We start from the raw sequence: 13046 nt of genomic DNA, 5'->3' as shown, positions 1-13046 counted from the left end.
GTGGCGAATTGCTGGTGTGGCCTCCAACCTCTCGAGTCTTTATGAACTGTGTGTCTGTCTGTCTGTCTATGTCTTAATTAACTAACTATATGCTTCTAATGTGCGTTAGATGTAATGTATTCATCTTCAATGTGTGGAACATGTATGTTTCATCACCACTCCTCTCAACATTCTATTCTATGCAGTTGTGCCTTCACTTTTCTACAAAGCAACAGGGCAGAGGTGTGGGTGTTCCTGTGTATGTGTGTGCGTGTTCCTGGGTGTGTGTAATCTGAGCATTATGGGATGTGGAATGGTCTGTAAAGCCATGGTGATGAGTGTGTGGGAGGGTGCTCTGTAAAGTGGTCTGTAAACGAGGTTCAATCGCCATGAGATGCTGTCCTCAGGAACTATCTGCTCTGCAGCTGCCTGCCAGGATTCAGGAAGAGCTTAGGCTGATTTGCATGGCCTTTAATCGCACTGCACAGTGTGTGTGTGTGTGTGTTGGAGAGAAGGGGATGGGGAATCTCTAGACGATGAGGAGTGAATGGCCTCGTTCTTTGTGGGTGAGATTGCTCCTTCCTGTGAAAGTCAAGAGGGGATTTCCCATGGGCAAGTGTGTGTGAGAGAGAGCGAGTGGGTTGCTTGAGTGTGGTGTGAGTGGGGTGCTTGAGTGAGTGAGGTGTGATAGGGGTTAGCAGTAAGCAGATGCAGGGACAATAGCAGGGGAAGAATGGGCTACACTATGCGCCTATGAATGACCATACGGGGGGGGGGGGGGGGGGGCTGGCATTGTTCCCTCTGTGAGACCCTGGGGGTTGGGGCGGGGGGGTATTTCCCATCTACCCCATTCAGCCTCCTGCCCCCACTTACCCCACCCCCAACCTGCCTCAGCCATCTGTTGTTTCTCTCCTGAGAGCAGCAGAGTCTGGGGCCCTGATACGGCCCTCAACCAGCAGATTGAAAGCTTGAGCTGGCCAGACAGCAGGCGAGTTGAGGGGAGATATGGCTCAGATCTGGCTCTGATGCGACTCAGGTACGGTAGCCTTGCAGCTGTGGCTGTGAGCGGTGGCTGAGCTCATCTCCGCGTGTCGTAAGTGACTTCACAGAAGATCCTGACTTTGTTGTGCTGGAGAATTCCCTCCTCTTACCTTAGCTCCACCCCTCACATTCAGCCAATCCGGTGGCAGCACACACATCCAGCCGTGCGGGGTAAGACAGACAGCTGTTGTCTGGAGCAGTGGAGCCACCAGTCCCAGAGAGTCTTATGTAACCACGGCGACAGCAGAGGCACCTCATCAGATAGGATCCCTTCTCCTCAACTCAGCTCTCACTCTCACACACACACACTTTCCCTCTCACATACATACACATACAGTACACACACTTTCTCTCACACACACATACACACACTTTTTCTTCCTCTCACACACACACACAAACACACATTTTCTCTCTCTCACACACACATACACATACAGTACACACACTTTCTCTTCCTCTCACACACATTCCCTTTCACACACACACACACTCTCCCTCTCACATACATACACATACACACACTTTTTCTGTCTCACACACATACACACACTTTCTCTTCCTCACACACACACACACATACACACATTTTCTCTCTCTCACACACATACACACACACACACACACACACACACACATACTCACACTCTCATACACACATAAACAGGTGAGATGAGTGTTTGATCCCCTGCTCTGCTCCCATTCCCTGTGCCACCAGATGAGGGTGCTGTTGTGGTTCCCTCTCCTGCCTCAGCTCCTCCCCCCCCCCCCCCCCCCCGTCCGTCACAGAAGGGATCCTGGTTGGACACGCTCACATGATTTAATCACGTCTGCTGCATTTGCAGAAGAGTGCCGAAAGCTGTGAATATCATCAAGGATATTTGTTCACAGCTTACTGTGAATTTGTTCAGGTATGTGGAGGCCTCGCACGCATGTACGCATGTGAACTCCTCTGAGGGCCTCAGCACCATGTGACCTCCTCTGAGGGCCTCAGGACCACAGCACTGTCAGCTCTGCTTCAGCCCGAGCCCCAGACAGGCACACATGTGGAGAGGGTAGTGTTCCACCGCAGGGCCTGATAAGAGGTGAAGCTCTGGATTCTGGAGAGAGAGGAGGTAAAGGAGGTGTACTGCTGGATTCTGGAGAGAGAGGAGGTGAAGGTGGTGTACTCTGGATTCTGGTGAGAGAGGAGGTAAAGGAGGTGTACCACTGGATTCTGGTGAGAGAGGAGGTGTACCTCTGGATTCTGGAGAGAGAGGAGGTGTACCTCTGGGATCTGGAGAGAGAGGAGGTGAAGGAGGTGTACCTCTGGGTTCTGGAGAGAGAGGAGGTGTACCTCTGGGATCTTGAGAGAAAGAAGGTGAAGGAAGTGTACCTCTGGGTTCTGGAGAGAGAGGAGGTGTACCTCTGGGATCTGGAGAGAGAGGAGGTCAAGGAGGTGTACCTCTGGGATCTGGAGAGAGAGGAGGTGTACCTCTGGGATCTGGAGAGAGAGGAGGTCAAGGAGGTGTACCTCTGGGATCTGGAGAGAGAGGAGGTGAAGGAGGTGTACCTCTGGGATCTGGAGAGAGAGGAGTCCTCTCTTTCAGGGCTCAGGGCGGCTCAGTGGTGTTTACTGATTAGCTGATTGGGTTTCCTACTGTATTCTGCTCTATGTGGAGGGTATACACATGAGAGTGTGTGTGAGTGTGTGTGACTCACGGACACAATCCCTCAGCACCCAGACGGCCTGATGAGATCTCTTTCAGAGGTGCAGCGCTGTCTTAGCGGGTTTGGGTTAGGTAAGGGAGGCCTTCTCTATAAATAGACGTGCTTCTGCGGACGCTACCTCCTGCTCGCCTTCCTGAGCCTTCCTGGGTGTGTGTGTGTTTGTGAGTAGGTGTGTGTGTCTGAGTGTGCTGCTGCTGCTGCCTCCTGCTCACCTTCCTGAGCCATGGGTCACAGCTGCAGCCAAAAGTTGCGTAAGGATCTATTGTCAGAGAGAAACTTCCTGACTGTCCCTTCCTGAGTCAGGACACACACACACACACACACACACACACACACACACACACACACACACAGAGGCCTATTGCAGAGACTCTATCACAAACACATAGACCTCCTGCAGCAGCTCACACACACAGAGGCCTACTGCGGCGGCTCACACAAACACACACACAAAGAGGCCTACTGCAGCGGCTCACACACACACACCCAGGCCTCACACACACAACCTTACTGCAGCAGATCAGTTACACACATAGAGATGCCCACAAAAAGCCCAACTGCAGCTACTGTAATGAGGAGATACACACATACACGCACACACTCACTCACACACAGACACACACACGCACACACACACACTCACTCACACACAGACACACACACGCAAACACACACACACACACATACACACACACTCACTCACACACAAACACGCACACACACACACAGACAGAGGCCTGTCCCTTTCAGCCAGAGGTTTAGACAAACACACACACACACACACACACACACACACACACACACAAAAAAAGCCCAACTGGGCTGCTGTAATGAGGAGATACACAAACACACACACAGACACACATGCACACACTCACTCACACACAAACACACACACGCACGCACGCACACTCACAGACAGAGGCCTGTCCCTTTCAGCCAGAGGTTCAGACACACACACACAGAGGCCTCTGCAGAACCATCCCATCCAGCCAGAGGTTCTCCAGAGGTGATTATTACGCATAGATGGAGTCGCCAGCAGACTGAGAACTTAGCTCCCTTCATCCAGAGAAAGATGTGGGTCTCTATTTTGCCTCTACATAGACGTTCTTTAGAGAATGTCTGCAAATCTTGCAAATGTCTTGAGTGTTTTCATCATCGTAATGAATCTCCTACGTATATTGCAAAGGGTTTATTCTTGTTCCTGTTTCTGCTCTCTGAACGTTTTGATAGGTAGTAAAGGACTGACACGGACACACTGATGGGCAGTGAAGGACTGACACAAACACACTGATGGGCAGTAAAGGACTGACACGGACACACTGATGGGCAGTAAAGGACTGACACAAACACACTGATGGGCAGTAAAGGACTGACACGGACACACTGATGGGCAGTAAAGGACTGACACGGACACACTGATGGGCAGTAAAGGACTGACACGGACACACTGATGGGCAGTAAAGGACTGACACGGACACACTGATGGGCAGTAAAGGACTGACACAAACACACTGTGTTGATGTATATGCATCTGACTGATATGGGGGGGGATATGGGGGGCATGTCTGTGACCTGTGACCTGTGACCTGTGACCTTGTTATATGGAGGTCAGGGCTCTGCTGTCTGTTTAGTTTTTTCCTTGACGTCACACACAGTGCAGACTATCAGGTGGTGTGTGTGTGTGGCAGAGAGCCCAACCCACTTAAAACCCACGTAGCTCACTGGTAGAACATGACGCACAGGGGCCACACAATGCTCCTCACAACGAACACTTTTCAGAGCACTTTTTCCGTGGTGTCAATGTCCAAGGAGCGGAAGCAGGCGTATGAGGATCATAAATCGGGACAGGAGATTGTGTGTGGGTGTGTGTGTGTGTGTGTATGTGTCTGGGATGGCAACCCAAGCAGAGCTGAAACTCACACCTGGCCGTCTTTACCTGTCCTGAAACTTGAGCACCATGTGAGGACACCTGAGTCGGTCACATGAGCGTTGTGTTTGGCCGTCATCGCGTCAGTCACGCACTCATTCCCACGACGACCGAGTCATGTGCTGCTCTCCGAACCCCCCCGCAGTCAGCCTCCTGCTCCGGTCCAGGCCACACACACCGTGTGTGAGGGAACAGCAGCATCAGGAAGCAGCTCTGCAGATACGCCATTAGGCAGCGTTAAGTGTGTGTGTGTTAGGCAGCGTTAGGTGTGTGTGTGTTAGGCAGCGTTAGGTGTGTGTGTGTTAGGCAGCGTTAGGTGTGTGTGTATTAGGCAGCGTTAAGTGTGTGTGTGTTAGGCAGCGTTAGGTGTGTGTGTGTTAGGCAGCGTTAGGTGTGTGTGTGTTAGGCAACGTTAGGTGTGTGTGTGTTAGGCAGCGTTAGGTGTGTGTGTGTTAGGCAGCGTTAGGTGTGTGTGTGTTAGGCAGCGTTAGGTGCCCTGTTCAGGTATTCAGATGTTGTGTTGACGGTTGTGTCGTCATTTGTTCAGCTGTTCTGTTCAAAGGTTGCAATGTTTAGTGCTGAGGTGTCCAGCTGTTCTGTTTGAAGAAGAACCAATCAGCTGGTGTTCGGTTTGAAGAAGAGCCGACTGTCTGGTGTTCTGTTTGAAGACAAGCCCAGTACCTGGAGTTCAGGTGTTCTATTTGAAGACAAGCCGATCAATCATCTGGATTTTAGGTGTTCTGTTTGAAGAGGAGGTAATCGTCAGGTGGATCACACTAAGGCCCCATACCCCCCTACCCCCCCATGCAGGCATGTCAGAGACGGAGTCCTGGAAATCCCAGGAGAATAGCCAGAGGATCCAGCCTCCCAGCGCCGTGCACAGAGTCTGGATCTCCCTCATAGCAGGTGCTTCATCCATGTGTGTGTGTGTGTGTGTGTGTGTTTGTGTGTGAAAGAGAGAAAGTCAGACCAGAGTCTATATCATCATGTGTGTGTGTGTGTGTCTGTGTCTGCATGGGCTCGTGCCCATAAAAATGTCGATGATGTCAAAGTCACAGATCTGCCAATGTTTGATGATGTTTTGGTGAGAAATGTCTGTCACTGTCAACACAACTGGGATGAAAAGCATGAGCATCTGACATCTCGCTCTATAGATGGTGCCCTCTGAATGGCATTTGTCACTTTTAAATCATGTCTTTATATTAATTGTACTCACTTTCTTTACCTGAGGCTGCTGTCCTAGTTCTGCCCTGTTCAGAAACAGAGTCCTGTGTGTGTGTGTGTGTGTGTGTGTGTGTGTGTGTGTGTGTGTGTGTGTGTGTGTGTGTTGTGTGCGCATGAATAAGTCTGGGACTGGCACTGATATGTGATAGCCTACTGGTGCCACTGTGTAGGCTACTTGCCTACTTCTACAGTCATGCGTGGGCTCTGTGTGTGTGTGTGTGTGTGTCTCTGTGTGTGTGTGTGTGTGTGGGGGGGGGGGGGGGGAGTTCGCCGTTTCTTAAGCGTTATTGTTTGAAAATAATGATTGATCTCATTAAAAGAACATTTACCAATATAATTCTATGAACTCTTTTCTATTATTTTTATGTTGACTTCATGTCCATTGATATGTTGTCTTCAAAAGCCTTACATTAAAATAATTGTTTATAAAAAGACAAAGTATATTTGAAAACTGTATGATAAAAAGTATGGTCTCGCTACTAGAGAGTCACACTGCGGGTGTGAGCGCGAAGCCGAATATTCCATACATTTTGTCAAGGGAGAGGCTAGTCTGTGATTTTGATTGGTCGAAGAAGACCAATCCTTAGCAACGTTCCTTTGTGTGGTGATTGGCTTCCTGGTTACCATGTGATGTCTCTTTAAGATGTTTCTTGACTGTCTGCAACCATGGCAGAGAAAAGCGTTTCTCCTAGCGAGTGATTGCGCAGCAGAGTAGGGAGTGGAGATTATCTCGGTTCTGCTAGCTTTCGGAAGCAGCAATAGTTTACACTGCGTGCCTGTATCAACAAGGTTATTAAATTTGCCTGCGTAGGTGTTTCACCGCAGTTTTTGTACTTTCTTCTCGGGACATGGGACCGGAGTCGGGCTACTCGAGTGACGTATCAGTGATTGTTTCTGCGGGCAGCGGGCAGATGTAGAGCGTGCGGGTTGTAGTTTGCTATTTTCTGTTTTGCCTTGTTTAGCATGGCTCAAGACTAGCAAACCTGATAGTAAGCTTGTCGTAAAACCTGCTTGTACTAGGAGGAAAATGTACCCTCAAAACTTCCAAGTGCTTTTTAAATTAAATTAAGCTAAGTTTTTTCCTCAAAAGTCGTGGTGATACCACCGTTCACGCTGAGACAACTCGCCCGCAGTGCCTATCGGAAGATATTTTTTAAACCATCAAACAGATATATAGATATCTAGCAGGTTAAGTATTTGAGTACTTAAGTAAAAGAGTACTAAAGATTTTTTTTAATCGATGACTCTCGACCACCTGAAACACTCCGCAATCCTTTCGACTTTGTTTAAAATGGCAGACGACAATGATTTGATAGGAGCATCCGAGTTTATAAGAGGTAAGCAAAGTTTAAGGTACAGGCGGGATGTTATGTGCCAGATTTGGCAAAACCATCCTGCAGGCTTTGCCTCTAAACTAGCAGTAGTTGTGCTTTGCCTGTCTGAGTAGGCTACTATTTGTTTGGATGTGCGATCACCCCGGCACTTCTGATTGTTTATCAATGGAAAACTGGCAGGCTACGAGCACACAGATGACACACTTGTGACATCAAATGTACTACCGCAGTTAGTTACATTTTGTTCAGCGGCTAACGAAATATAGCTATGAATGAAGTAACACTAAACTAGTAGTCTCTCTCATAGATTGTGTTTTGATCTGTTTCTTACAACTTGTAATCCTCCCACAGATCGACTGTATTTTGCAACGCTAAGAAGCAAGCCAAAAAGCACAGCAAACACGCACTACTTCAGCACGGATGACGAGTTTGTGTACGAGAAGTAAGTTGTGTTTTCCCTCCTCTGTTTATGCTCGCGCCCTCCGCGCTGCCTGTCGCGGAGCTCCCTCGTGCTGCCGCAACAAGTAGCTGCCCGTGCCGCGCGCTGTGTCCGCCCCTCTCATGCTGATCGCTTATGCAACCGTTTTAATTGTTATTTACCATTATAGTCTGATTAACAAGTCCCATTGTTCAGCTGGCGTTGGGGTTTTCTGGCGGTTATGTAATGTCCGGCAAACACGTCCCTTTTTGACTGATTTCTGCAATTATGACCTGCTAGTCTTGATGAAAAACTCAGTATTCTTTAATACCCATTTGGATGATAGTTAAATCAAGTTCTTTCTGCAGACTATTAACTGACTGCTTTGTGTCGTTTTTTTCAGCTTCTATGCAGACTTTGGACCCCTGAACTTAGCCATGCTTTATAGATATTGCTGCAAACTCAACAAGAAGCTGAAGGTGAGTGTTTCCGCTCATGCTGCTGCTGTCAGTGGCTTTGCTCTCTGGAGCAGGAATGTCAAGTACGCAGGTACTACAGGGAGGCAGCAGGGGAATGTAGTCACACACCTCCCCACACACTCACACTGGCAGTCAGGTTTAGGACATGTCTGCTAAACACAGGCATCATTTCCCATAGCCTCAGATCACGTGTGTGTGTCTGTGTGTGAGAAGACTCAGTGGGACGCGGTGTCCTGCAGGGTGGAGACATGGTGTGATTATGGCTGCTGTGCACAGGTTTGTCATACCACAGTAAAACACCACCACATCCCAACACTGGTGTGTGTGTGTTTGTCTGGCCCACAGTGTGTGTGTTGCCCGGACCCAGCCTGGTTATGTAATTTTCACTGACCCGGTGGTGTGTGTGTGAGTGTGTTGGCCCGACTAAGCGCGTGTAGGTGTTAATCGGAAGCTTCAGAACTGCGTCCTAATCACCTCTCTGCTTAATTAATAGAGCCTGACTCACCTCCTCATAGCTGCCCTTCAGAGAGAGGGGGGGGGGGGGGGGAGGGGAGAGACAGACAGACAGACAGACAGACAGGTAGAGAGGGGTACAGATTGCTTCTCTGCGTCAGGCTTTGCTCTCGGGCGTCACCTTCTCACAGTAGCTTGTGAGGCCTAAACACAGGTCCAGTTCTGCTTCAGCTCACAGAAACGCCACAGTCACAAGATCATGTCCTCATAATGTCACCCACCCTCGAAACTCCACCAAGCAAGGCATGAGCTGAGAGGGAGGGAGGGAGAGAGAGAGGGGGATAGAGCGCAAAAGAGGGAGGAAGAGGTGAGGAGAATTGATTTATTAAAAGAGACAGATATTTTATGGACTGTTGAGAGAGTGTCTGTGTTGGTCATTAGTGCTTGCTCTGGGCCCTGTGTGTGTGTGTGTGTGTGTGTGTGTGTGTGTGTGTGTGTGTGTGGGTGTACTTGTCAGGCAGTAGCAGAACCAGCACTCTTCAGCTTGTGGGTCTAACCAGCTCACAGCTTAATGTGTGACTCCATATCTGAGCCGTGTCAAGGCCGTATCTTAGTCTTATCTGAGCAGGCCAGGGCCGTATCTAAGTCATATCAGGGCCGTATCTAAGGCGTGTCAGGGCAGAAGACTGTGACATTAGTGAGGACTGAGGTCACCTATCTCGGTTTTTTTCGGGGTGGGGGTATAGGGGGTAAATGATGAGTAATGTGATTGAGGGGGGATGTCTGTGTGTGTGATATTTCAGGTGGTTGGTTGGGGTTGCTATAGGGTGGGTGTTATTAATGAGTAGAGTGATGGAGGGATGGGGGTAAATAATAAAGTGGTTAGGGGTAGTATAGTGGGGTAAGTACTGAGTGAGGTATTTGAGATTCACATGTTTGATAGTGTGTGTTTGTGTGTTTGTGGAGTGATATGATGGTGTGAAGTGAAACAGGATCAGTGAGCAGGTCCTGCGGTATTTCCCCTATGGCTCTGTGTGGTATTTAACATGTTATTCACACACACACACACTCTTCTGCACACTCAGCACTTTCAGCGTTGCACACACACACGCAGCACTTTTAGCGTTACACATACTCCCACCCAGACACACACACACCCTCTGCTGATGTCAGGGGAGGGGAGGTGTGTGTGTGTGTGTGTGTGGGGGTGGTGGAATGCTGCAAGTTTTTTCAAGTTCATCATCGCAGCCAGACCTGGAGTTCACTTGCCTCAACCTTCCTAGCAAGCAGGCCCACCAGGCCTGACCTTACTTACATGGAAGTATTATAGAGGACTGTTTGGGTGAAATGCTGGGTCTCTCACTGGTTAATTGGTTTAGGCACTATCGGATATCAGCTGACCCTGGACCAGTCACAGTAGTCTACTGCAGGTCAGAGCACTACCCAGATATCAGCTGACCCAGGACCAATCGGATAAGTCTAGTCCATGTTCAAGCGCTGTCACATAGCAACTGAACCAGCCTCTTTGGTGCACTGTGTGAACCAGCCTCTTTGGTGCACTGCAGGTTAAACTGCCGCTCGTCAGGATCTGACATTGGGTCAGTCGGATTGGTCTAATCCATGTTCAGCACTCTCAAGTAGCAACTGAACCAGCATCAGTGGCTCATTAGTGTCCTTAGCGTCAGGTCAGAGGCTGGGTCTATAGCAGCTCAACCAGAAGCGTTAGTTCATCAGCGTGTCCAGGAGCATTAGTTTATTAGCGTGTATTAGCTGAACCAGGAGCATTAGTACATTAGAGTGTATTAGCTGAAACAGGAGCATTAGTTGATCTAGCAGTAGAGTCTGTTTAAGTGTTGTTTGTGTACTGCAGGTTAATCTCCTGGTCAGATCTGTTCCACTGAGCCTTTCCCCAGTTTGAGACACACACACACACACACACACACACACACACACCCCCCTCCCAGGCAGGAGAATCTCTTCTCCTCTGTGTGTTCCTTACCCCTCATACACAGCAGGACAGAGATGGGAGGCAGTGGAACAAGAACAAGAGTGTGACGTGACATGTACTGAAGGTTTCTCTGTGTGTTCTGTCTTCTGTGTTCTGTGGAATAGGCTGACTGTAGGTCTTTCATGTGTTCATGTGTGGGAGTGCTGAAGGTAAAGACAAGCATGGTGTTTGACTGCCATCTCCACACCTCCCTCCCTTCATCCATTTATCCCTCCATCCATCCCTTCCCCTCTCACTCCTCCATCTCCCATTCCTGTGTGTTTGTTTTGGGTGCGCAGTGTCGCCATAGGGACCACATTCTTGTCAGCGTGCTTTGTAAGGCGTGCATGTCGGAGCTGTGATGAGCTCTCAAGGAGGGAAGAGCTGAGTAGAGGAACAATACTGCTGTGACACCCAGGGGCCAGCCCCCCCCCCCCCCCCAGTTCTTATACCAACCCTGTCAGCTGGCATCACCTTGAGGTGCTAGGCCCATTATGAGGGGTCCCCTCCTGAGGTGTTCTGGGGTGTCAGGAGGGGGTACCTGTCATATAGAACCAGACTGGTGAATCCCCCCTCCTGTGGTCCAGAGCTCAGTGAGTGTGTGTTTAGTGTAGTCCAGAGCTCTCTCTGTGTGTTTGTGTTTGAGAAGTGTGTGTGAAAGTGGTTTAGTAGTCCAGAGCTTAGTGTGAGTGAATGTGTGTTTAGGGTAGTCCAGATCTCAGTGTCTGTGTGTGTTTAGTGTAGTCCAGAGCTCTCTGTGAGTGTGTGTGTGTGTGTGTGTGAGTGAGCGAGTGTGAGTGTAAGTGGTGTAGTAGTCCAGAGCTTAGTGAATGTGAGTGAGTGTGTGTTTAGGGTAGTCCAGATCTCAGTGTGTGTGTGTGTGTGTGTGTGTGTGTGTGTGTGTGTGTGTGTGTGTGTGTGTGTGTGTGTGTGTGTGTGTGTGTGTGTGTGTGTGTGTGTGTGTGTGTGTGTGTGTGTGTGTGTGTGTGTGTGTGTGTGTGTGTGTGTTTAGTGTAGTAGTCCAGAGCTCTCTGTGTGTGTGTGTGCGTGTGTGAGTGAGAGAGTGTGAGTGTAAGTGGTGTAGTAGTCTAGAGCCTAGTGAATGTGAGTGAGTGTGTGTTAAGGGTAGTCCAGAGCTCAGTGTGTGTGTGTGTTTAGTGTAGTAGTCCATGTGTTCCTCTTCTCTCCTTGCAGGGTGAGGCTTTAGCATTCTCACACTAGCTGCTTGGTTGGACTGACTGAGTGCTGCTGCAGACTTGATGATGATTTTGACTGTTTATTTGCCATGTTCTTGTTTATTTGACTCATGCTGCCCATGACAACACCCCCCCCCCCCCCCCCCCCCCCCCCCAGTCCAATCCTCATGTGCATGAGTGCGAGCCGTCAGCTGAGTGGAATAACCACACTGAAAAACTTCAGCGCGTGTGTGTTAACAATAACTTCTTCCACACACACACACACACACACACACACACACACACACACACACACACACATACACACTCTCTCAGTCTTTACTTCTGGTAAGTATGTGTGCTGAAGGGACTGTCAAATTGTGTAAAATGTAAGATACAGCCTTGATGTTGTCTTTCAAAAACAGACACAGTGTTAACCTGAGTGTGCGTGTGTGTGTGTGCGCATTGGTTTCCATAGCATCAGTGAAACACATGCACACACTCTGCTTCTGTGAGGTAACAGACACACACACACACACACATACAGTATACACACCCTCCTTTAAGGAAGCAAACACACTCCTCTGCCTGTATGACCGAGCGCAGTACACCCCACACACACACTCACATAGACCTACGTGCCAGGTGATCCCTCACCCCCTAGGCAGCAGAGAAGAGCATCTGGAACAGAAGCTGCAGCATCTGTGTGGGCTTTCCTGACAAACACACACACACACACACACACACACACACACACTTTCATGACGCACAACCCCTAATACGTCTGATAAACTCATTTGAGTGAGTAGTTTGACCACTAACCGGAGTGATTTTGACTCATTCAGGTGGAATTTGTGCAAGCTGTGATTAGTTGTGTTCTATGTGTGTAATAAGTGTGTGTGTTTGGGGTTCCCCTGCAGTCTTTCACACTGACGAGGAAGAGGATTGTCCACTACACCAGCTTCGACCAGCGCAGGAGGGCCAACGCTGCAGTTCTCATCGGTGCTTATGCTGTGAGTGACCATTCACGCTTATTGTCCATCCCTTCTCTGTCTCACTCTCTCTTTGTCTTTCTCCCTATCACTCTCTCTCTATCTCTGTCTTTTCTTTCTCTCTACTCACTCACTCTCTGTTTTTTTTCTCTCTCTCTCTCTCTCTCTCTCTATCTCTGTCTTTACTTTCTTTCTCTCTCTACTCACACTCTCTCTCTCTCTCGTCTCTCGCCCTCTCTCTCTCTCGTGTCTTGCTCTCTCTCTCTCTCTCTCTCTCTCTCTCTCTCTCTCTCTCTCTCTAGCCGTATATATACAGTGCCTATT

The 13046-nt window shown here is 49.1% G+C and overlaps 1 protein-coding gene across 5 annotated transcripts in view; it reads left to right on the top strand.

Annotated features, from left to right (window-relative positions):
* The first annotated feature begins 6613 nt into the window (after positions 1-6613).
* Positions 6614-13046, top strand: part of cdc14ab (cell division cycle 14Ab) — a 60724-nt gene continuing 54291 nt past the window's right edge. For 3 of the 5 annotated variants that reach the window (XM_080831786.1, XM_080831784.1, XM_080831787.1), the window contains exons 1-5: positions 6614-7221; positions 7570-7660; positions 8040-8115; positions 10681-10725; positions 12651-12743. In XM_080831786.1, the coding sequence (XP_080687912.1) occupies positions 7125-7221; positions 7570-7660; positions 8040-8115; positions 10681-10725; positions 12651-12743 (402 nt within the window). In that variant the 5' untranslated portion in view covers positions 6614-7124. The remainder of the gene's footprint in view (positions 7222-7569; positions 7661-8039; positions 8116-10680; positions 10726-12650; positions 12744-13046) is intronic. The other 2 variants (XM_080831788.1, XM_080831785.1) reach the window with 1 other exon arrangement.

The sequence above is a fragment of the Sprattus sprattus genome (assembly GCF_963457725.1).
Source record: "Sprattus sprattus genome assembly, chromosome: 2".
Classification (NCBI taxonomy): domain Eukaryota; kingdom Metazoa; phylum Chordata; class Actinopteri; order Clupeiformes; family Clupeidae; genus Sprattus; species Sprattus sprattus.
Note: the sequence above shows the minus strand (reverse complement) of the source record. Positions and strands in the feature narration are given on the sequence as shown.